Source organism: Lactuca saligna, chromosome 9 (assembly GCF_052625555.1).
Source record: "Lactuca saligna cultivar CGN05327 chromosome 9, ASM5262555v1, whole genome shotgun sequence".
Classification (NCBI taxonomy): domain Eukaryota; kingdom Viridiplantae; phylum Streptophyta; class Magnoliopsida; order Asterales; family Asteraceae; genus Lactuca; species Lactuca saligna.
This window is the reverse complement of record NC_136425.1, coordinates 58,177,087-58,202,946: the sequence shown is the minus strand read 5'-3', so window position 1 is coordinate 58,202,946 and position 25,860 is coordinate 58,177,087. Positions and strand designations below refer to the sequence as shown.

Sequence of the window (25,860 nt, the reverse complement as noted above, 5' to 3'; positions counted from 1 at the left end):
GTACTTTGACGTCACTGCGTGCGTCGACTGGTGGCACTCGAGTATTGGTCAGACAAGTTGCATCCGACTGAGTACGCGGGGCGTACTCAAATTACGCGGGGCGTAATTGACTTGTCAAACTTCTAAATTGCGTAACTTTCGCATACGAGCTCTGTTTTCGACGTTCTTTATATCCACGCGAAGGTCAGACCATACTCTACAACTTTCATTTAGACTCCGTCGGCTAATTTTGACTTTTATTTTTATTATTTATTTTTAGAAGGCCGGGACAGAAAAACTTCGTTATAAATTCATAACTTCTTCGTCTGACGTCCGTTCTCGCCTAACTTTTCATCGTTTCGCTACTAACAACAAGATATTCGATTCTCATTTAGATTGTTTCGGCTAAAAACCGCTCGATCTCAAATCGAGTATTCGGGCTGCATACTGCCACGTCGAAACTTCAGAAAATCATAACTTCCTCATACGAAGTCAGATTTGGGCGTTCCTTTTATGCATGCTCTCGGTTTAACGAAATCTACGACTTTCGTTTAGATCGCTAAGGCTAAATATCGCTCTATCTTAAATTCATATTTTACGTCACTCAGCGTCGTACCGGTTCTGTCGCGAAACTTCGACAGGTCATAACTTCTTCGTTATAACTCGGATTTTGGCATTCCTTATATCTCCGGAATCCTTGTTTCGACCACTACAACTTTATGCAAAGATGTCGGGCTTATCTCACACTTAAATTTTGACGCTTATTTTATTCTTAATTCATTAAATTATAAAAATTAAGAAAATACACACATAAATCACATAATTCAAATAATTCACAAATAATACATTCTTATTATTTCAAGTTGAGTTACAAGGTTAACCTAGACTATTACATTGCTAAAAATGGCAAGCCTATTACATTGACATGGAAGTGGAGAGATGGAATGGATGATTCCGTTGCTTACGGAGTCTATTAACAATATTATGGTGCCTTTTTTGGTACGGAGGAATGGAATGGAATGGGTGATTCCATTGCAGGCCAGAAAGGTTATTTGGCTGTTACAATGGAAAAGAATATAAGGTTTGATTTGAAAATCAAATATAAATGTAAGGATATTTAATGAAAATAATATATTTTATTATTTTCAAAATTCATATTGATCGACCAATTTATAAGTTTATTAAAATAATATGTGTGCCGATAAAATGTATTAATATGTGTGCCGATAAAATAATCATTTTATCTATAAAATATAATATTACAATTTTATACATTCGATTTACATTGCAGTTTTAGAAAAGACCCTAGATTTTATCAATTTAAATCTTAAACCTTTAAAACTTTATGAATTTTGAAAACTAACAAATAGAAACATATTACTTATTCATAAAAGTTGTTTAATTATAATGATCTTATGAATACATTTACAAGAAGAGTAATAATAAATATTATTAAATATTAATAGAAAAAAAAATTAATTTGTTAAATAAGAAATATAAACTATGAAACATTAACAAAAATAGAAGGGATAAAAATGAAAATTTGGTTACAATTTCTTTCTATATATAGAGGATTGATATTTCTTATATGGTAAACTGAAAGCGACTTGCTGAAAGTAACTTTCCTTAAAAGCAAACATATGATATTTGTTATAAATATAGATTTTATTAAATGACAAGTTGGGAAGAATGGATGGGTGATACATATTATGAGGTATTTGTACTTAACCTTTCTTATTATTACTATTATTATTATTATTATTATTATTATTATTATATATGTTTTTCTCTTTGTTATGTTTAGAGAGATGATATTCATCCAATGGAGACAAATGAAGTAGATGAAAATAATAGCTTCAATGAAAGTAACTATTTTTTCGACAACACATCACCATTCGAAAAGGATATTCATCCAATGGATACAAATGAAGCAGATGAAAATGAAAGTTTGAACGAAAGTCGTTATTTCTTCGATGACACATCACCCTTCAAAACAAATAAGGTATAAATTCATCAGTATGTTGTTACTGTAATGTAGACAACTAAGCATCAAGTGGATTTGTCTGCTACTGATAATAATATAATTGTCAGGTGTTCAATTCTCGTCAAGAATCGATGGATTGGGTGCAAAATATGGCAAATACTTTAGGTTATGTTATCGTCATAAAAAATTCTAAACGAAACTTTAATGTTGTATTTCAATGTGACCGTGGAGGTACATACAAAAGTACACAAATCTCAAAAAAAAAAAAAAAAAAAAAAAAGCAGGGACAAAAAAAAATTAATTGTCCATTTAGCCTACAGGGTAAATATTCGTCAGTAGATAATTCTTGGAAGATAAAAATGATATGTGAATTTCATAACCATGAGTCGTCATTATATTTAGAAGGTCATCCTTATCCACGACGGCTAACTGAATATGAATGTCGAATAGTGGAAGATTTGTTGAAAAAAAATGTCAAACCAAAAGATATATTATCTGCACTAAAAAACCTAAATCCGAAAAATGTATCTACTCTCAAAACTATCTACAATGCAGACGAAAAACTTCGACGTAGGGAGAGAGAAGGTAAAACTCAAATGCAAGGTGTTATGGAATTTCTAGATCAAAATGGATATGTTTATTATAGTCGTGCAAATGTTTTGACAAATAAGTTAGAGAATTTATTCTTTGCTCATCCAAGATCATTAGAAATATGGCGTGCATTTCCACATGTCTTGTTAATGGATGCAACATATAAGACAAACAAGTACGAGATGCCTCTATTGGAGATTGTTGGTGTAACTCCAACAAATATGACATTTTCCATTGCATTTGCGTACATGCATGAAGAAAAACAGTCCAACTATGTTTGGGCTTTAGACTGTCTAAAATCGGTAATGGAAGGATGTATGTTGCCTCGTGTTATTGTGACTGATAGAGAAATGGCTCTCATGAACGCATACACTATTATATTTCCAGATGCTAAAGGATTACTTTGCAGATGGCATATAAATAACAATATCATGAAGAAATGCAAATCATGTTGGGATGTTCTTTATACGTCATGAAGAAATGCAAATCACTTATGAATGAAATTCCGTATGAATTTCATCCATATGTCACAAACATACAAAACGTGAGGGGAGATGGAAATTGTGGATTTCGTGCAATAGTTGCGTGTCTCGGTTATAGTGAAGATAATTGGCGTCAAATCCGTTTAGATTTACAGAATGAGTTGTTAGCACACCCAGCTGAGTACGCACAGTTTTTTTATTACGATTTAAACACCATACATCACTCACTGAATTTCAATGGATCACATTTCGCACCAAAAGATCGTTGGTTGATTATGCCGGTCACTAGCTTTCTCATTGCTAACAAGTATAATGTAATAGTTATTTTTCTAAGCAAAGATAATCCATCTACATGTTTTCCACTATGGCTTGGTCCCCAAGACATCTCAACTCATAGAGTTGTTGTTATTGCTCTTGTTAGAGGTGATCATTATGTGAAGGTTGATTTACATGGAGCATATCCAATGCCTACTATTTTACCACTTTGGTGTCACAACAGATCATCACGCTCTGCTGGATGGGAAACTGTTTATGTTGCTCGCCTGAATTCTTACATTTCTCCATTTGCAACACACAGTAATTGTAACAATTCTACAGTTATAATATCTGATAATTAATAAAATCAAATTTATGTTTTGTTGTTTATAATTATTAAGATCTCTATAAATTAAAAAAAATGTTTTTTTTTTTTTTTTATATATAATTTAGCAAACTTATATATGTGCGATTTTGATGTTTCTAAAAACAAGATTAAATATTTTGAAGTACAATCTAGAAACTAATCACAGTCTACAATATATATATATATATATATATATATATATATATATATATATATATATATATATATATATATATATATATATATAAGTTTTAAAAAGTGTAAGGTTTAATTTTAAAATAAATACAAGTATAAGGTATTGAATTGAAAACTTACATATTCTTTAATTTTTAACAACAGCCCATGCAAATTCAATTTAATATTATTAAAAATAGTCAAATTTGTTAAGTGATGTATATCAAATCAATCGTGTCTTCGTGCATTTGGAATTCAATTCGTGGGTTTAGAATTACCCATATATATATATATATATATATATATATATATATATATATATATATATATATATATATATATATATATATATATATATATATATATATATATATACTAGCCGTTTACCCGTGCTAAGCGACAAGTGTGATAATGGTGGTTGAATGCTGAAAGATGAATTAAACCCTAGAAATGGAAACGTCAGTGATATATATCCAAGATTTGTGAACAGGAATTGCGAGATTTGGGGAAATACGGAGATAACGAATGAACCGGGTCAAAATAGCCTAAGAATAGGGGATAAGAGATTTGATCTTTTCAACTGTTGACCATATGTACTCTACTCTTTTTGTAATGCATAAATTAATTGTACAAATGCATTGTATGTTTGTACGAGTTAAAATTCAGCATTTGACCCAAAATATTTTATAAGGTAATAAATATATATATATATATATACCTTAATAAGCATTTACCATGTTTTGCTGAATTTTAAGAGGTATAACTTTGTATGCAATTTGTACGATAAATTTATGCACTGAAATATATTATGCGGTCACCAACATTTGTTTTTGACTCAGTCCCCTCTAACCCCGATGTATGGTTATCTAAATTAACGGATACTACCGCTTCCCTTGTATATCATATCCTTTATCCCTTCTTTTTCTGGCTCTCACGCTCTAAAATTTTGAAATCTTTCCTCTCTATAAAATGTTTCCTTTCTCTCAAGCATCTCTTGCACTCTCTATTTTCACCTTCGCACAATGTAAAAACCTAGAACTAACTCTTGCCGCCGGTGTCACCGCCATTTTCCTCCACTACCATCACCGTCATATGCATCCCTAACAACAATTCAAGCTCAGTATCTAAAAAGCTAAACTCTGGTGAACAAGACTACTGTTATCGTCACAGCACCATGCTTGCACCGCTACATATTTCACCGACCACTGCTATCATCTCTGCCATCCGCACCAAACCTTCCCTCTACCTTTATTTCGACCAACATATCACCTCGACCCCCGTGAAAGATTTTTTATCTATTGATTTTCATATTTTATATATGTGATTATAGGATCGTTGATGCTTTGATTTCGTACTCCAGATCTAAAAATGTTAGGGCTTGTAGTATCTTATTTTATCCTTTCGAATGTGGAAATGTATAATCTTTTAATTGTGGTTTTTTTGTATCTCAGGTCTGACATTATTATGTTGGTAGATATGAACATCGCTCGTCGGCCTCCTGCAGATTACCCAAGATCTTGGAAAGCATTTATAGTAGATTTTGAATTTTTTATTTCAGATCTATGATATGAATATGATATATTTTGTTTTTTTTTCGCATTTCAGATTTGCAGATATGTGATCTTCGAGATTTTGATTTTGTATTTCGGGTCTTGAACTTTTACTTTATGATTTTTGTATTTCAGATCTTGAAATGTAAAGCAAATGCATAGCTGGCAATAATTTGGGGGATTTCTTGTCGAGTTTCATAAGTCTTCCTTTAAATTGGGTTAATGTGAAACAAAGCATAACTGTCACACAGTTTGGAAGCTACTTAGGGCGAACCGAGAAGAAGCAGGTATGTAGTTGGGATAGTGTATCGTTGTACTCAATCTTTTCTTTATTAGCTTTTTGTTCATATGTATCATTGAAACAACCATCGACAATGGAGGTATATGTTTATTTGTTGATATATTGTGTTGAATTGATGTTGTTCTGTGTTACTTTTTCATTTTTCATCTTTCTTTGACAATGTGTGTGTGGAATGATTTTGAGCCCTAAATCTTACTCTCTATCTCTGCTTTAATCCATAAACTCACTCTTGATCTTGATATTTTTTAGATAGGAGACAACCTACAATTTCAACAATGGGCTTTTTTTTTTTTTTTTTCTTTTTCTGCTATGATTTTAGAAGCTGCCACTACACATTCAAGGTAAGCAACAATTTTAAGCCTCAAACCACTCTTTGTTCAGGAAATAGACTTCAGAAGTGGATATGGAATTTATGTTCACTAAGTAATTACACTTTTTACATTTTTCTCTACAGGAAGCTGATTTGAGATCTTGGTATCATTCCTTTCTTCCCACTAACTTCAAAGTTTTTATTTTTTATTATTTATTTATTTTATTTTCCAGTCCAACTCTTTATTCTCCTAAACAATAAATGGATTTGATGATGTAAAGAAGTTTTAACCTGAAACAGCTTGCTAGAACCCTAATCAAATCAACAAAAAGGGTTTATATCTATATATTGAAATGAGTATTTTTGAAGTTAACATTGATTCAAATTATCTGTTGGCTTAGAAAAAAAATACTACCATTGGTTATATATTGTAGTCTTTTGATCATTCTTAATTTTTGTTTAAATACATACATCACAGTAGAATTAGACTTTGAGTTGCTTAGTTGCCTTCACAACAACACATCATGGTATTACCTGCCATATCATTGCAGCGAAGCCAAACACTCTCTTCAGAGATGAGAGATCTTATGATAATTTTGAGCTATTGGCTTCACATTTATGACCACAGCCTTGGGGGTTAAAGACAATTAGTTTTTCGGATGATGGTGTTGTGTATGTATGCAGGATTCATGAAGGGGAATTTGAGAGCAAAGGTGAGCAACAAGGGAAGATTTGAAATTGCAGTTTGAGCAACACTTACAAGAACAACAACAATAAGACAAAAGAAGGGTCAATCTATAATAATTACAGTAATAAATCTGGAACCACTTAATTTGTTTTGGTATTTGTGTTTGATTTTTTTCTTCACTTTATAAGTTATTTCAAGTTTTATGTTGTTATCTACTTAAATGATTCTTTATTTTTAGTCTGTGTGTTTGTTTAATTGTGTCTTTGTGTGTTTTACAATTGAGTTTCTGGCTTGGATGTGGAGGGAAACAAAATTTCACTAGGTATTATGGGACACTTTTAGAATGAAGGTATGAAGCAAAAATATGAAATTTATGTTAATTTGTTCAAATTTTTAACTAATCTGTGATTTTAATAGGTTATGGAGCAAAAAATGAAGGTAATGTTTGTTATGGTTTGCCAAACTATAAAAACAGATTATATTACTAGATATTTTGGTTTTTGATGTTTTAATTAACATTTGGTTTGCATGTGGGTGTCATTTGACATAGTAAAAAAGGTATTATCTTGGTGTGGTTGAAGAATATACGGAACAAGATGAACTTTGCATCTATATGAGTAAATTTTTTGTTCATACATCTATTTAAACAAAGTTATTGAGCTTCTGTAACTATTGGATCGATATGATGAATGGAATTCTTATAATTAGTTTGCTTCAATTTTATCCATATGATGAGTTTGTATTATTTGTTATTGGAATTTTTATGAATTTTATTTTGTTGATGTTTTCATATTAAGATTAGAATAAAGAAAAAGTCAAGTTTAAATACTTATTTATAACCTTTTTTCTTTAAAATTACAAACTCATTTACACTTTGATTTTTACAACTTTCTCAAATTTATTTTTTACAATATTTAGTAAAAGTTCCTACAACTTTTTACGGATCTCACTTATTTATAATTGTTAGAAACATTATTGTTGAAAAAATATAAAAAAAGGTTGTATCAAAGTGTAAAAAAAAGTTTAAACAAAGTTGTAAAAGGGATTTAAAATGTTTTAAAAAAAATTTTAAAAAACAATTACAAAATGTTGTAAAAAAAATTTAAAATGTTGTAAGAAAGTTAAAAAAAAAAACTATTGTAAAAAGAATAAAAAGGTTATAAAAAAATAATTTTAACAAAAAACAAAATCTAATTTTGTGGACAAATTTGTAAGAAAAATCATTTGGAGTAACATAATTTAAAGTTTAGAAACAATATCATAAAAAAATACATGTCTCATATTCACTAACGATGTTTTGTCTAAATAATCAAGTAAGATAAAATAATCAATACATTTTAGTAAGATAAAATAATCAATGATGTTTTGTCTAAATAATCAAGTAAGATAAAATAATCAATACATTTTAGTAAGATAAAATAATCAATACATTTTAAGGCTTGAGTCCATCGATCTAATAAAAAAAATATGATGCAAGCAAGTTGATTAATGAGTCGCATACGTGTTTTAAAAATGAATAACATGATGAATTGAATTTAAAATTTTATGTGATTGTTATTGATGGAACATATTTTTTTTTTTACCTTAACATTCTAAAATTTACTAAACATACATTTAATAGCTATATACTTTCATTATTTGTTTCTTGCACCTCTACATTGTAAAATTTCATTTAGATTCTAAATATTCATTGTCACTTTTAGATTTAATTATTTTCTATGAAAATTGCATCGGTAAGCATAAGGATTTTCTTTTTTATAAAATGTATTTTTAGTGACCATCTCTTGACGAGTTTGAGTGATAAATATGTTTGTAATTTTCCTAAATGAAACTTTGGTTTTAGGATTTTTGACTTCGATATTTATAATACATTTTGTGTTTTTTGGAATCAAATATGTTATCATGAAATATAAATGATGTATTTTCGATACAACAGATCCAACATATGAAACAAGTTTCTGAAAAAATGATTCGCACACGTCGTTTGATAGTTGTTGAGATATAGTAAACTATTTGCACAAAAAAAAACTAATCTGTCTTTAGAAACTAATTTATAAAAAAAAACTATCCGCACCCGTCGCTTAGCACGGGTAAACGGCTAGTATATATATATATATATATATATATATATATATATATATATATATATATATATATATATATATATAGGGAGGATCATTTGAGAATTTAATTTAGACCATTAGATCAAAAAAATAGAGGGTTTAGATTTCTTATGGCAATTTTATAAATATCTGAGAAAAAAAAAAGACACAGAGGCATCTAACTTTTTTAAGTCAGGGGTGAAATTGGCATATGAAATAAAATTCATCCTTAAAGCTAACAATAACGTCGAATCTCATTCTCTCTCTCTCTCTCTCTCTCTCTCTCTCTCTCTCTAAAACCAATGTCACACCTGTAAATCGTCGATGATAACCCACTGTCTCTCTCTTTGTCGTTCCTTCATGTCGTCGCATCGCTTCCCGGTGATGGTGTCGTTTCCCGGAGGTTTGGCCATGTCACGATCGTGTCACTTCTCCACCTCATCTCTTCCGATTGAATCACATCTCCGCCCCATCTCATCGTCATCTTCAATCGTGTGAGTGTACTTCCTCCGCCTCTACTGCTCCACACTCTTGAATCACCGCTATCTCGTTCTTGTCGATACGACCTAAAACATCGTGATGTCTCTCCTTCCTTACCTATTGTTGTAGATATGGAATAGAAGTGTTAATTCATCAATCAATGTGGCTTCATCGATTCATTCATATACAATCACCACGTATCATTTATCACTATTTGTTTATGCTTTTCAATTTTAGTCAGGTATGAAATTGGTTCATATGTGTATCATTGAGATGATAATTTTCTTTCTGATTAATAGATTTTTCTAGTTTTTGCTCGATTCCTAAGCTCTAAATCACAAATTATCGTCTCCATTATGGCATCGATTGTTTTCTAGAGTTCGAAATTGATTCTAGTTTATCAATGGATCTATCATCACGTGCAAAACTTGATTATTTGTTCAAGCTATTTGTTGGTTGGGGATCTGAGAGTTGGTAAAATTCTCTTATATTTAGTTTCACTTCCGCAAATTACATTGAACTTGTGACATTTGTACCGAATAGTGGCAAATATCTCTCAGTTCTTGTGTTATTGTAGAGTGTTGAATTAATGAGTGAAGCTATTGACTTCTTGAAAGGAATTTTCGGATTGTTTGATTCTAACAAGGTATGTTTTCTCCTACACATTATATGACATCATAATTTTGTATAACTTGATTGTGAACTACATCTATATTGTGAAGTTTTACTTAAAATCTGCTATAGTTAATGTCAGTTGTTACATGAGTATTATCTAAAGTGGAGTTTTGTAGTCGAATATTGGGTCTTGAGTTGGACTTTGTCACCATCTATTCCTTTCATTTTAGTCTTCAATTTTAGTTGCTTACATGCGAAACATAATCCCATTTTACTCATCTAATTTCTTTTTGCACAATTAATAAAAAACTCAATAACCAAGTTGTGCAAATCATCTCAAATTATCAATCTTTGTAATTTTTAGGATGGAGCTTTACAAGATTCTGAACTTTATGAGTTGTTTTCAATTGCACCAGAAAGGTGGGTTAGTGATTCTTATAATCTACTAGTTGTTATATACATTAATTAATACGATACTATATTATATGATATCTTTTATGTCTCTAAGTATGCATATATGTTTTTGGTGACATTTGTACTTGTGAACATATGCATATATACACTTATATGTTTCATTTAAACACGAATGAAAGGAAACGACTTTTTAGCATTTGAATTACATGTGATTCACATGTAAATCACAAGTGAATCACATATGAATTACATGTGATTCACATGTAATTCACATATGAATCACATGAAATTCACAAGTAAATCATCTATGAATTACATGTGATTCACATGTGAATAACATGTAATTCACATATGAATTACCTTTGATTCACATGTAAATCACATGTAATTTACATGTAAATCACTTATGAATTACATGTGATTCACATGTAAATCACTTATGAATTACATGTGATTCACATGTAAATAACATGTAATTCACATATGAATTATATGTGATTCACATATGATTCACTTGTGATGCACATGTAAATCACAAGTGAATCACATATCAATTACAAGTGAATCACATGTGAATTACATGTAATTTTTCATGTGATTCACATATGATTCATTTGTGATTCACTTGTAAATTACAAGTGAATCACATATAAATTACATGTGAATTACATGTGATTCACAAGTGAATCACATATCAATTACATTACATGTGATTCACATGTAAATCACAAGTGAATAACATAGGAATTACACATGATTCACATGTAAATCAAAAGTGAATCACATATTAATTATGTTTATATGCACATATGCATTTTGTGTGAGTGTTCTTCGTTAATTTTTTTTTTTTTTTAAAATTTCTTGTGAATTTCACATTTGAATCTTCAAAAATACAATGACATGTGAATATCACATTATATAATCACATGTGAATCTTACATGATATATACATGTGCATTTTTGTGAATGTACTTGCATTAATCATTTTTTTTTCTTGTAGATTTTGAAGATTTTTTGGAAAATATTGAAGGGGTGAAAGTGATAAATTGAAGAAAAAAATATAGAAATCTTGATATGAAGAAATGACAATACTGTGAATCTTTGTAGTTTTTTATTATATATTTTAATTTGTATCGAATATAATACTTGTAGTATTATGTTTATAGATTGATTAATAAAAATGAGATTTTTTTATTATTACTTACGAATATTATAGTATAAGAAATATGCATATATACATTTGAAAAAATATGCATATATGCACATAAAACGTTGATTTTTTTGTTAAAAAAATTAGAGTTTATTTTATTTTAATATTCAAGCTTTTTTTTAAAGCATACTGATTTTTTTTTTAAATTCAATTTTTTAAATTGCAGTTTATTTTGAAAAAATTGCAGTTTTTTTTTTTTGAAAAAAATGCAGTTTTTTTTTTTAAAAAATGCACTCTTTTTGAAAAAAAAATGCAGTTTTTTTTTTTTTTTTTTTTTTTTTTTTTTTTTTTTAATTACAGTTTTTTGAAAAAAAATATAGTTTTTTTTTTTTTGAAAAATTACAGTTTTTTTTTTTTTTTTTGAAAATTACTTTTTTTTAATTTTTTTAAAATCATGTTTTCTGAAAAAAAAATTAAAAAATCTCCATTTTTTTTAAAAACCAAAGATTATTTAAAAAAACAAATCTGAAATTTGATTTATTATGTTAATTTTGTGCGATAACAAAAAAAAAACATTAAATGAGATCGTTAAGATTACGATCATGTCCTTAATGAGTAGATTTTAATTTAACGTTCCATTTTTAGTTTTCAGGTTGTTGGGAAACTATGAGTTCTCAACCAATCTTATATACACACACACACCACATTAACTATCTTAGTTCCATGCGCCCCATCACAATCCCAAATTTCCTTATCATTGCTAGTGATTATGACTCGAAACCTAAGTGTTTATCATCTTCATCCTCTTCGTTTGATTTAAGATTTTTCTTATTATTTGACGATAAGTTTGAAGCACTAAATGCAAATTTTATGCATCGAAGACACTTTGGTTTTCCGTTTAAATGTTTGTTTTGTAAATTGTCGGGAATTTGACATTGAATAGTAATTTGTTGGATTTTCTGATGTATTTATACATAGAAATTTACGGATCTTTAAACCAATTACAACTTGTGGAAAGTAGTGGATGTTTGGATCCACAAACTAGATTTATGATTTCGTGATCGAAGAGGCGTGGAGGTTGGAACTTTATTTTTTAAGGAAGGAGGGTTTGTGATCGATGATGATAAAATGTACATGTGAGCTGAAAATGAGAGTGGTTAGTGACATCATGATAGTAGTTGTATGTTCTTAAAAGCATATGCCAATTGAATGTTCTTTCACATAATTTATAAATTCTCAAAATAATAGTAATAAACTAATTATAATAATAATTCTAAAATAATCAATTTAGAACAATCCATGTGGATTACATGTCAACTCCATGGCGACCGGTTATGTTGACTAAAATCCCAACCAGATTGCCATGTCGATAGTGTTACCGAATTATTCCTTCAAATTTGAAAGAATGATATTATTGATATCGTTTTTTTATAGTTTAAATACTTACGATATAAACGGATAGGGGGAAGTAAAGAGTTGGTGGAGTGTTGAAGTGTGGGCACGGAGCACCAAATTTATCATGTGTGGTCGCCGAACACCAAAGGGGCATGGTATTACCATGCTACCACCTCGTTGATAGTATGTTATTTTACTATGTCATAATAATAATTATGTCGTATATAAATGATTATTTGGTTATAATAAATTTCAGAATCCACGAAAGGAAAGCACAAGATAATGTCTTAAATATGAAAGTAAATTAATTTGTGCTAAATATGTAAAAAATGCAAGAAGTTATGGATTACTCTGTCAAATAAAAACAACAAAGTTAAAAGGTGGAAAGAATAAAACTATACTAGATGTCTAAAAGTGTAACTTTAGATTGTACAAGGTAGTATAATGAAAACTTAAAATCCCTACAACTTATAAAATGCAGGAAGTGAGCTCCTAGGGTTTTATTTTTCGCGAACAGGAAGGGAAGCTACTGCTGCCGCCGACATGGTGCTCAAGTACGATCTCTCTCATTCAATCCTTCCCTTCTTCATCTTTGATCGCTATATGATAGATTAACATATAAACGCCATCTACTTTATATGTATCGCAATCCTGTATTCTTTCTTTTGGTCGATAAGAAATCGAAGATACATTTTAGAAATCATTGCAACGATTCAGGGATTACCACTCGAAACCCAACTAGCTATTCATCCTCTCTGTTTGATTTAAGATTTTTCTTATTATTTGACGATAAATTAGAAGCAATAAATGCAAAATTTGTGCATCGAAGACGCTTTAGTTTTCAGTTTATATGTTTGTTTGGTATATTGTCGGGAATTTGGCATTGAATAGAATCTCTTTCCATGATGTTTATAGGACGGGGTTATGCAGATTCAGTGGGCAGAAGATTTATCTTGGAAGAGGAATTAGATTCATCCGATCTGACTCTCAGGTAACACAATCACATCTTTCTTGGAGTTTTTTTCCCATGAAACCATTAACATTTGTGGTTTCCTCAAATTCAAATTCAGGTCTTCCTGTTTGCAAATTCCAAATGCAAGAGGTACTTCCACAACAAACTGAAGCCTTCAAAGCTTACATGGACTGCAATGTACAGAAAGCAACACAAAAAGGTTACAACTCTTCCATCCTCCATCTTTCTGGATACATCCCTTTTTTGCTCAAGTTGTTGACTCAAATGTTGTTAATCAGGACATTGCTCAAGAAGCTGTGAAGAAGAGGCGTCGTGCCACCAAGAAGCCATACTCCAGGGCCATTGTGGGAGCCACCCTTGAAGTTATTCAAAAGAAAAGAAGTGAGAAACCAGAAGTTCGTGATACGGCTAGAGAAGCAGCTCTTCGGTATCATCTTCTTTCTATCTTCTATCATGATGTTTTTGACTTGAAAGTGATGATTTTTGTGAAATTACAGTGAAATTAAGGAGAGGATTAAGAAAACTAAAGATGAGAAGAAGGCAAAGAAAGCAGAGGTGGTGTCAAAGCAAAAGAGTCAAGGAAAGACAGCTGGCAATGCCCCAAAAGGCAAGGGGCCTAAACTTGGAGGAGCTGGTGGAAAGCGTTAAAACTATTTGCTATTTTATTTTTATTATTATTACTACATGTTAGACAAGATTTTGAGTTTTTGAGGTGTTTCTAATTATTCACAACATTTGTTTTTGTGAAATTCAAGTGGTGTAGTTTTATGGTTTTTGTTTTGGTGCATGGTAACAACCAGAAGACTCGGCATCATTTGTTGGGTTTGATCAATTCTAAAATAACATGAAATTTTAATTACATTAAAGTGGATCCATATATACATTAATAAACAACTGACAAAACCATAAAAAAATGTTTTTAGATAATACCTTTGATGTAAAGGGCTTCCTTCTATATGGTTTGGTTTGTAGCAGTCAATCACAATGAAATGGAGGGATGCTGTAGTTTATAAAATCTTGATTCGAACATTTTAATGTCAATTTGAGGGGGGATGTTAGTGTTATCCTTGACTTATGTTGACCAATTGCCATTTTGTCCGAGAAACTATAGGATGGTTTGATTTCTCTCAAGCATGTTCCAAAATAATCCCAATTAGCTGATGTTTTTACAAAGAATCTTTCAAGTAAACAACACAACCATTTGGTCAGCAAGTTAGGAGTTCATCATCTCCCAACTTGAGGGGGGATGTTAGTGTTATCCTTGACTTATGTTGACCTCACGGGTTTATCACGTGATTGGTTGTTAGAGAATTAGTTTTACTCTGATTAGATTAGTTTGTACAGATTATATAATCTCCTATTCTTCAGTATTGTAATAACAGTTTGGGAATAATGAAAATAGTTTTTCTCTCTCTAACTCTTCACAAATCATCACTTATAAACCCCAAAGCTTTAATGAGTGTGTTTTTGTAAATGTATTCGGATTTAAGGGTTGTTTGATAAAATTGAACAATTCAGTGTTAAATGGTTCCAACCTCTTAATGGTGAAGAGAATTATATATGTTCCTTAACAATTAAGAAGGTTTTGATTCATTAGGAGGTCATTTAGAGACTATACACACACACACTTCATTAACTAACTTGGTTCCATGCGCCCCATCACAATCCCAAATTTCCTTATCATTGCTAGTGATTATCACTCGAATCCAACTGTCCATATTCATTTAAAATATAGATATAAATAATGTTTTCATTAAATTTATCGAATAGCTTTTTGATTTATCCACCATATGAGAAGATCACAAAGAGACTTGGTGAATAATGATAGTGGTTGGATGTTCTTCAAAGCATAGAACCAATTGAATGTTCTTTCACATATAATTTACAAATTCTCAAAATAATAGTAATAAACTAATTATAATAATAATTCTAAATTAATCAATTTAGAATAATCCATAGGATTACCATGTTAGTAGAGTTACCGAATTATTCTTTCAAATTTGAAAAAATGACATTATTGATATCGTTTTTTTTTATAGTTTAAATACTTACAATATGAAAGAGGAGGGGGAAGTAAAGAGTTGGTGGAGTGTTGAAGTGTGGGCACGGAGCACCAAATTTAGAATGTGTGGTCACCGAACACCGAACGGGTGTGATATTACTGTGTTACCATCATACAACGTCACACCATTGATCACTATGCACATTCTCGTTGATAGTATGTTATTTTACTGTGATAATAATAATTATGCATATACAAATTATGATTTGGTTATAATAGATTTCTGTATCCACGAAAGAAAAGCACAAGATAATGTCTTAAATATGAAAGTAAATTGATTTGTGCTAAATATGTAAAAAAATTCAAGAAGTTATGGGTTACTTTGTCAAATAAAAACAACAAAGTTAAAAGGTCGGTAAGAATAAAACTATACTAGGTGTGTAAAAGTGTCACTTTAGATTCTACAAGGTAGTATAATGAAAACTTAAAATCCCTACAACTTATAAAGTGCAGGAAGTCATTGAGCTCCTATGTTTTATTTTTCGCGAACAGGGAAGGGAAGTTGCTGCTGCCGCCGCCATGGTGCTCAAGTACGATCTCTCTCATTCAATCCTTCACTTCTTCATCTTTGATCGCTATATGATAGATTAACATATAAACGCCATCTATTTTATATGTATCGCAATCATGTATTCTTTCTTTTGGTCGATAAGAAATCGAAGATACAATTTAGAAGTTATTGCAATGATCATTTTCCTCTGATATGAAATCAAGATGTGTTTTTAGCTAGATTGTTATCGTGTTTCGCTTGTCTGTAAGTTAAGCGAGAGCTTAAGGAAGCAATCGTTCAAATACATTATTGGTTTGTATATTAGGGTTTCAAACGCCATCGACTAAATCTCGTGAGGTAAGATACCTTCAAAACATGCAATAGTTTCCACCATTTCAATTCTCAACTTCTCGAGCATCTACATACATTTGATTTATTGCTTATTTCGGGATAAGATTTCGTTTTCATATGCCCAGTGAAAAAGTACACTTTGAAATGATATGTTATTAGCTAGTAGGTTATTCTCACTTGATCTTTTTAAAAAAAATTATGAATCTTAAAGAGATCAATAATCGAACTCGAGACTTGGTGTTAATGAAACATCATATACAAGATGTTATGCATCAACCAAAAAAAAAAAGAAAAAAAAGTGAAAGTCGGGCAACATTGGGTGATTTAAACGATACGCTCATCTAAATGAATAAACTGGACCTTTTGCCTATCTCTAGCCTGAGTAATTGATTAATCGTTCAGGGCCCATAACCTACACACTAAGGATATGTTTGGGTTTTTTTTTTTTTTATTTATTTTTATTTTATTCTATTTACTTAAAAAGTGATTTTTAAGAAAAGTGTTTATTAGCTTATTGCTTTTAGGAAAAACTGGTTTTAAAAAGTGTTTGGATGCAAAAAAAAAACAGCTTTTTAATGAGTAAAATGGTTAAAAATAGGGATGGCAAAAAAACCCGAACCCGACGGGGAAACCCGATCCCTGAAGTTTTCGGGCCAGGTCGGGTCGTTCTTATCGGGTATTTTTTTTGGGTTCGGGGCAGAGAGTGGGGAGTGCCTACCCCGACCGACCCTCCCCGAATATATATATATATATATATATATATATATATATATATATATATATATATATATATATATATATATATATATATATATATATATATATATACTTCTGCCCCTGAAGACTAACCCTAAAATCACACATTCAGTCATTCTCGCAGTCACGCTGCTCTTGATCTCTTCTAGTTCCAGCCGACTTCAATATTCCAAATCAACAAAATCAAATGTTCACTTTTTCAGCTATGGTCCGAGGGTGATGATCGGTCGATCGTTTTCAAATCCATCCTTCATTTTCATCGAGTGAACCATCTCGATCAACAGGAAGCTATTCAGCTATTGTGACCATCGTCATTCGTCCAGCAAGCAACGTCCCGACTCCTGAAGTTCTGTTTCATCGAAGACTCGAAGCTCGTCCTCGTCCTCGTCGGTTTCACAGTTTCAATCGTTGGAGAATCCTAGTAATTTCGAACTCATCTAATCGGTAAAAATAATGCTTAATTGAACTTGATAATTTCGAACTGTGATGGATTTGAATATGATTTATGATGAACTTGATACTCTCGAATCCAATTACTGTTTATGATGAATTGATTTTGGATTTCGCATATGATTTTTGTATTAATTTTGGATAATGTTGAATACAGCTGATTTGTACCGATAATCTGATTTCTGATATTTAAATGCATATATTATTTGATTTCTTTTCAAATGAACATAATATTTGTTGAGTATGATACTCTGATATGACATTGGTTTGAGTTGAATATATGGTTTCTGATTTCTAATCTGTTTCTGATATGCTAAGACTGATCTATTGAGTGAATTTGATCTGTTCTGATTTCTAATTTATATAGACAGATTTGTTGAGTGATTTTGATTTGAGTTGTTTTGTGATTTAAGAACTTAGTTGGTATTTTAAGCCTATGCAACTTCTTAATTTATCATTGTATTTATAGTTTTTCCTTTTTTTTTTTCTGCCATATTTCGGGTTTTAGGGTCGGGTTTTCGGGTTTCGGGTTTAGGGTCGGGTTCGGGGAAATTTTCAGCCCCGACGGGCGCCCCTAATAAAACTCAGGAGTATTTTTGAGATTGGGCCTTAGGCCCATAATAAAACAACTAAATAAGCATCAAACCATTCAAAGAGGTTTGACCCGTTTAGGTCAATGTGGTGTGATTCGTCTCAAATAATGAATCAACGGTAATACCCCTGACAATCAGGTAATTTTGTCAAATATCTTTTCCTTTCAGTTTCATTGCTTTAATTTCAAGTTGTTGATTGCTTGTTTATCTGTGCTATAATGGTTTACATGTATGCAATTCAACACACTAATCATTTAAGTAATGATTTTTCTTGTTTTGGTAACCAGTAAATCAGAGCTTAAATGGTTGAAGTATATAAATTATGTTTCTGTAGAAATTCCCACCTTTGATTGTTTCCTTATTATTATTTTTTTTTGTTCTTCTCTGCAGCTTCAATCGCTAGAAGATGCATCCTGATTCATGGCTGGGGCATTAGATTCAATTGGTGTAAAGGTAAGAAAATACTGTACATGTTCTTAAACCCTAAACCCCTCAAAATTCATCTTGAAAATGCATAAGATCTTCCCCCGTTCAATCCGAGTTGTACAATCAATCTGGATATCTGAAAACCCCCAAAAGTTGACTCCTTGGTGTCTTCGCGATTTTTCACAATCAACCTCAATACCCAAAAAGCAACAACGAGTTCGAGACCATGGATACGATAACTACATGGAAATCGAGAAAAAAATACGCAAAGTCCTCAAAGTTGAAGAACTCATCCTCTCTCAACCCAACTCCATGGTTTCCTCTGCTCGTCTAGACAACCTCTCGCGCAGACTCGGCTTCAAACAATTGGAAGCAGGTCATTTGATCCTCAAATTCCCACACATTTTCGATGTTTTTGAACATCCAGTTCAAAGAATCCTTTATTGCAGACTTACACGAAAAGCCCTAATCCAAATCCAACAAGAAAACGAAGCTCTAATTAACCAAATCGACCATGCTGTCACCAGATTAAGGAAGCTCCTAATGCTATCAAACACCGGACAACTAGGGCTTGACCATGTTCGAATTGCTAGCAGAGAATTTGGACTTCCCGACGACTTTGAATTCTCGATAATTCTAAAACACCCACAATTTTTCCGAATGTTTGAAGATAAAGAAAGCAAAACCAAGTACATCGAGATAGTAGAAAGAGACCCAGATTTAGCTGTTTGTGCTATAGAGAAGATGAGGGAAAAAGAATACAGAGAAAAAGGTGGAGACGCTGAAAACATTAGATTCTCATTTCTTATAAACTTTCCCCCTGGTTTCAAAACTGGCAAGTATTACAAGATAGCTGTTTGGAAATGGCAAAGGCTTCCTTATTGGTCGCCATATGAAGATGTATCTGGTTATGATATGAGATCACTTGAAGCTGAAAAGAGAATGGAGAAGAGAGCGATTGCAATGATTCATGAGATTTTGTCTTTAACTGTTGAGAAGAAGATTAGTTTGGAGAGGATTGCTCATTTTAGGGTTACAATGAATCTGCCTAAAAAGCTTAAAGATTTTCTTCTTCAACATCAGGGTGTGTTTTATATTTCTACAAGAGGGAATTATGGGAAGCTTCATACGATTTTTCTTAGGGAGGCGTATAATAGAGGGGAGTTGATTGAACCTAATGAGTTGTATTTGGCTAGAAGGAATTTGGCTAAATTGATTACTTTGAGGAGGCCTAATATGGAACATGAGCTTGTTTATTATAGGAGGGAAAGGGTGAGTAATGATTCGGATAGAATTAATGAAGACAATGAGGGGAATGAAGGTACGGAATCGGAATCGGAATCGGAATTGGAATCGGAAAGGGGTGGTGATTCTTGTGAAACTGATGAAAATTGAAATTGACGAATATACACATAATTGATAACTTCATATATATCAAATTTGTTTTTGCCATTATCTGTGACATGATATTTGATTATCCATTGTCTATAGACATTTTTACTTTATTGTTTACAAGTTAAAACCAACTAAATACTAACTCAATTAAAAATTTAACATAAACCATGCTAAAACAAGCAAATTATTTTGTTTACTTTTTAAACAAATAAATAGTAAATACAAACCCCAAAAGACAAATGCACTAAATTACTACGTAAGCAATGGCCCATTCCATAGTTGACGTGGCATCTGTATAGAATATTATTTATTTTTTAAATTTGTTTTAAAAAACGAGATATTATATACATAAATATATTTGCCATGTCTTTATTGTTCTTTAAACCCCAAAAGACAAATGCACTAAATAACTCCAAACAATCGACTGCTTGCAATGCCTTTATGGCGTCTTATAAATCCCCAAAGCTTTAATGAGTGCTTTTGTAAATGTATTCGATTCAGGGATTATCACTCGAAACCCAACTAGCTATTCATCCTCTCTGTTTGATTTAAGATCTTTCTTATTATTTGACGATAAATTAGAAGCAATAAATGCAAAATTTGTGCATCGAAGACACTTTAGTTTTCAGTTTATATGTTTGTTTGGTATATTGTCGGGAATTTGGCATTGAATAGTAGTCCGTTGATGTATTTATACATAGAAATTTTTGGAATTTTAAACCAATTACAACTTGTGGAAAGTATGATACACATGTGAGCTGAAAATACGAGTGGTTAGTGAGTGACATATCAACATTGATCCCTGCTTCACATATAATTTATAAATACTATGTAAAATAGAATCTCTTTCCATGATGTTTATAGGACGGAGTTATGCAGATTCAGTGGGCAGAAGATTTATCCTGGAAGAGGAATTAGATTCATCCGATCTGACTCTCAGGTAACACAATCACATCTTTCTTGGGAGTTTTTTCCCATGAAACCATTAACATTTGTGGTTTCCTCAAATTCAAATTCAGGTCTTCCTGTTTGCAAATTCCAAATGCAAGAGGTACTTCCACAACAAACTGAAGCCTTCAAAGCTTACATGGACTGCAATGTACAGAAAGCAACACAAAAAGGTTACAACTCTTCCATCCTCCATCTTTCTCGATACATCCCTTTTTTGCTCAAGTTGTTGACTCAAATGTTGTTAATCAGGACATTGCTCAAGAAGCTGTGAAGAAGAGGCGTCGTGCCACCAAGAAGCCATACTCCAGGGCCATTGTGGGAGCCACCCTTGAAGTTATTCAAAAGAAAAGAAGTGAGAAACCAGAAGTTCGTGATGCGGCTAGAGAAGCAGCTCTTCGGTATCATCTTTTTTTTTCATCTTCTTTCTATCTTCTATCATGATGTTTTTGACTTGAAAGTGATGATTTTTGTGAAATTACAGTGAAATTAAGGAGAGGATTAAGAAAACTAAAGATGAGAAGAAGGCAAAGAAAGCAGAGGTGGTGTCAAAGCAAAAGAGTCAAGGAAAGACAGCTGGCAATGCCCCAAAAGGCAAGGGGCCTAAACTTGGAGGAGGTGGTGGAAAGCGTTAAAACTATTTGGTATTTTATTTTTATTATTATTACTACATGTTAGACAAGATTTTGAGTGTGTTGTATTTGTTTTTGAGGTGTTTCTAATTATTCACAAGATTTGTTTTTGTGAAATTCAAGTGGTGTAGTTTTATGGTTTTTGTTTTGGTGCATGGTAACAACCAGAAGACTCGGCATCATTTGTTGGGTTTGATCAATTCTAAAATAACATGAAATTTTAATTACATTAAAGTGGATCCATATATACATTAATAAACAACTGACAAAACCATAAAAAAAGGTTTTTAGATAATACCTTTGATGTAAAGGGCTTCCTTCTATATGGTTTGGTTTGGTTTGTAGCAGTCAATCACAATGAAATGGAGGGATGCTGTAGTTTATAAAATCTTGATTCGAACATTTTAATGTTTTGAAAAATATGTTTTAAAGATAAAACCTTATATTTATTAAAAAAACTAGGTTATAACCCGTGTACTACACGGGAACAACATAATAAACAACTTTGAAAATTAATAGACTTTATAATTAATAATACATTTTAAAACAATTGTTTTTCTAGAAATATATAATTGCTAATTTAAATTAATTTTGTGTCAACTGACCATGTAATTTCTTTACTGAACAAAATATTATAATTTTGGAAATGGTTATTCATATCTCAGTATCTTTTATTGGAAGAACTACAACACAACACTTGCATTATATCATCACATTCTACTTATTTGTCAATAATGATTTAAGAAAAGAATACAAACCTCTATAATAAACTTGTTTGCAGCAAATTCATTTGCATTATCAATGTTGACCTAAACATGATGATCACGGACTATTTTTCATACTTCTCTAAGCTAAGTGGCGGTATACATGAGAGCTTGCGTGCAAGGAGGCATCTCGTTCATAATCTTCTTTATTTGAACTTCAAAACCCATACACAACAACAAAAAATCAAGTCTCCCTATCAACAAAGATCCATATTAGATGAGTTTCTCATTTGCTTCCAAACTAAACTAAAAAAGTAAATCAATTTAAAGGTTATTTGCTTACTCAATACTCATCATATATCTCAAGAACTCTAAACATAAGAAATATTACAATGTTTTTTTCTTTATGATGAATATGAAATGAATGATGAAAATTAGTCTATTAAACCATTCCAAAAAAACAAAAGTTAACATATATTGCAAGTTTCCCGAATTCAAATTTGGCTGTGAAATGAATTATAAAACTATTTTATATTTGTGCCTTGTTATAAACAAAAATAGGAAAGTGTGTTGTGTTGTCTTGCATTTAACATTTGTAACAATGGTTGACATCAATAACAAAGTGAATGGGTTTACATATCAGGATTGTCATACCCATCCCAACAAAGGAAATAAATAAGCGAAAAACACTATGTTTAAGAAGATGAAATGAGAGAAACCAATAATCACTTTGGAATCAAATTGCATTTCTCAAAATACAAAAATATATTCTTAAAAGAAATACAATTTGAGTAATTTCAGATGAAAATAAACCCATGATAATTGGAAAACTACTTAGACAAATGGGATGTAATGATAGAAAATTAGAATAAAACATCGGAAAGAAAATAAAATAAAATAACTCAAAACTGTGAAATCGAAAAACATAATTGATGAAAAATCTAAATCTAAACAAATTAAAACCATAGAACCAAACGATACACAAATTTCTGATTTTAACCTGTTTTTATCCACCATAGTTGTGTCAAACATCTGTAAAATACACATCCTTCAAACAAACAAAATTCCAACATAACAGCTCTAAAAAATACACATACTTCAAACAAAGAAAATTGCAACATATCGGTTCAAGAAACATTGAAATCCTACTCTAATGTCGGAGGTAACGTTCTTTGCTTATCAATTTAACATACAACAACTTGAACCTGGAAAATCAAATACGGTAAGGAAGAAATCAAAAACAATGGGACATCAAATATGGTAAGGAAGAAACCAAAAACAATGGGAGATCTTGTATTCCCGTATCAGTAAAAAGAGGCATATAAGTTGTATATCAACAAATTATAATCGAAATTTAAAAAAGACTTCTTACCTACAAACATTTTGTGTGACTTTGCCTAGAGAGATGTCTCCTAATGATCCTTCAAAGATCCATTAACGATCCAAACACAAATATTATTAGTAACCAAATCAACATCCTTTATAAAGCACTATATAGAAATAGTCAATGTTGGTAGGCTGTTATGGCTAGCAATTAAAAAAAACTATGTTTCTTATTAGAGGAAATAAATAACATGTCTTCTATATGCGACCATCTTAAGAAGAAGGTCTTGGAGATGAAGATTACCTAGAATCAAGATTCAAAGGTGACTTACTTCGAGTTACGAAGTTTCATTTCTTATACACTGTTTTGTCGCTTGATATGGTAAGTAAGCAAGTGGTGGCGTTAATAGCCTAAGAAGAAGGGAGTTGATGAGAAGAGGGAGTTCTGTATTTTAAGAGAGAAAAAGATTGGGTGACCGACGACCATTTTAAGGAGGACTATCATACGAAGACTATGATTTTGCCGAGATCTATTGTGCAGATTAAATTGAATGGAATTCAAAATGTTTGCTGATTTATTGGATTGAGTTTGCCGAGATTTATGATGCAGATCAAATTGAATGGAATTCAAAATGTATATTACTGATTTATTGGATTGATTATGCCGATATATATGGAGATCAAATTGAATGGAATTCAAAATGTTTATTGCCGATTTATTGGATTATCTAATCGCTTTTAACTTTAAGACCTGATTTTTAGGGATGAAATCGTGGTTAAAGTAATTGGCGGGAATAAAAGTAAAAGGGACACGTAGCAAATGAAATGTATAGAAAAATGACATGTGGCATTTTAAGGATTCATTTATTAGAGAGGTAGATGTGAGGAAATTAACAACCATTTTTAAAACATAATGAATATAACATTGTTATCCGAACTCAAAGTCAAACCATCAAGATAGTTTTCAAAGATTCCAATCCCAATCTCAAGGGTTAAGCTCAAAGTGACAATTATTTACTTTTATTGTAAGAAAAAATAGGCTTGTTACAGACTTACAATATCCTTTTAGGTAGCTTCAATATAAGGTTTCGTTTTGTTTTTCGTTTGAATTGTTTTTTCCCTTTCTAGCAGTATTCAATAAAGCTTTTGTTGTGAAGTATTATAGTAGTAACCCTTCCTCCATGTTACCGCAATTTTAGTTTTTAAGGCTTTTAATCTATCACTTGGTATCAGAGTGTCTCGTGTTTAATTGTATATGCTAAAAATCGTTTGATCCTCAGAAATGTCTCTCTTAACAAAACCTTCAAACCCTTCAAAAAAAAACCCAGTTACCTTTCAGTGTCCGGTTCTCACTTCTACAAATTACATGATATGGGCCATTAAGATGGAAGCTATAATGGATGCTCGAGGGTTATGGGAATCCATAGAGTCGACAACTGGTGTGGTTGTAGACAAGAAGAAAAGCAAAATGACTCATGCATTCATCTTCCAAGCAATACTAGAAGATATTCTGATGCAGGTGGCTAAGAGGAAAACAACCCGTGAAGTGTAGAAGCCGCTAAAAACTCAGTTTGTTGGAGCAACTCGGGTTCAAAAGGCCAGGTTACACACATTGAAAAGTGAGTTCGAGGTGCTCTAACAGTGAGTCCATTGACTAGAATGTGGGGATGTCTCGAAGTATAATGATGCTAGTGCAACATTGAACAACGAAGAACTGGTTCGAAAACTCTTTGATACGGTAACCGATAAATACATCCATCTTATTGCCTCCATGGAGTAATACTCATATGTAGAAGAAATGCGTTTTGAGGAAGCAATTGGTCGATTGAAAGCCTACGAAGACAGGTTAAAGCTTTGACAACGAGGATCGACGAGGGAAAATTCATTGTTGCTCACAAAGTCGAAGGGACAGACAACAAA

At 31.5% G+C, this 25,860-nt stretch overlaps 3 protein-coding genes, 2 long non-coding RNA genes and 1 pseudogene across 9 annotated transcripts; 5 read left to right on the top strand and 1 right to left on the bottom strand.

Annotated features, from left to right (window-relative positions):
* Positions 1 to 3,026: 3,026 nt before the first annotated feature.
* On the top strand, positions 3,027 to 3,653 carry LOC145016374 (uncharacterized). Its single transcript, XM_078974712.1, has one exon. The coding sequence runs from the start codon at positions 3,027 to 3,029 to the stop codon at positions 3,651 to 3,653; it is 627 nt and encodes a 208-aa protein (XP_078830838.1).
* Positions 3,654 to 4,697: 1,044 nt separating this feature from the next.
* LOC145013982 (uncharacterized) lies at positions 4,698 to 7,353 on the top strand. Of its 4 annotated transcripts, none has more exons than XR_013665361.1 (3): positions 4,700 to 6,024; positions 6,138 to 6,157; positions 6,678 to 7,353. It is a non-coding gene; the product is annotated as an uncharacterized LOC145013982 (long non-coding RNA). The 4 variants fall into 4 exon arrangements; XR_013665362.1 differs by having other exon boundaries at positions 4,700 to 6,157; positions 6,678 to 7,030; positions 7,099 to 7,353; XR_013665360.1 differs by having other exon boundaries at positions 4,701 to 5,202; positions 5,284 to 6,157.
* A 1,790-nt stretch (positions 7,354 to 9,143) lies between these two features.
* On the top strand, positions 9,144 to 14,458 carry LOC145016373 (large ribosomal subunit protein eL24y-like). The gene is made up of 8 exons (XM_078974711.1): positions 9,144 to 9,277; positions 9,501 to 9,504; positions 9,841 to 9,909; positions 10,243 to 10,298; positions 13,753 to 13,828; positions 13,908 to 14,009; positions 14,089 to 14,237; positions 14,308 to 14,458. The coding sequence occupies exons 1-8, from the start codon at positions 9,144 to 9,146 to the stop codon at positions 14,456 to 14,458; spliced, it is 741 nt and encodes a 246-aa protein (XP_078830837.1).
* A 1,906-nt stretch (positions 14,459 to 16,364) lies between these two features.
* RPD1 (Ubiquitin carboxyl-terminal hydrolase family protein) lies at positions 16,365 to 20,393 on the top strand. Its single transcript, XM_078973050.1, has 4 exons — positions 16,365 to 16,402; positions 17,582 to 17,913; positions 18,428 to 18,650; positions 18,903 to 20,393. Exon 4 carries the CDS (start codon positions 19,023 to 19,025, stop codon positions 20,331 to 20,333), a length of 1,311 nt encoding a protein of 436 aa, XP_078829176.1. The 5' UTR covers positions 16,365 to 16,402; positions 17,582 to 17,913; positions 18,428 to 18,650; positions 18,903 to 19,022; the 3' UTR covers positions 20,334 to 20,393.
* Positions 20,394 to 21,075: 682 nt separating this feature from the next.
* Positions 21,076 to 22,030, top strand: LOC145016372 (large ribosomal subunit protein eL24y-like; annotated as a pseudogene). Its single transcript, XR_013666186.1, has 5 exons — positions 21,076 to 21,086; positions 21,198 to 21,273; positions 21,353 to 21,454; positions 21,534 to 21,682; positions 21,766 to 22,030. The product of XR_013666186.1 is annotated as a large ribosomal subunit protein eL24y-like (transcript).
* A 1,554-nt stretch (positions 22,031 to 23,584) lies between these two features.
* Positions 23,585 to 24,118, bottom strand: LOC145018609 (uncharacterized). Its single transcript, XR_013667092.1, has 2 exons — positions 23,990 to 24,118; positions 23,585 to 23,822 (listed from the first exon to the last, which is right to left on the bottom strand). It is a non-coding gene; the product is annotated as an uncharacterized LOC145018609 (long non-coding RNA).
* Between the last annotated feature and the right edge of the window lie 1,742 nt (positions 24,119 to 25,860).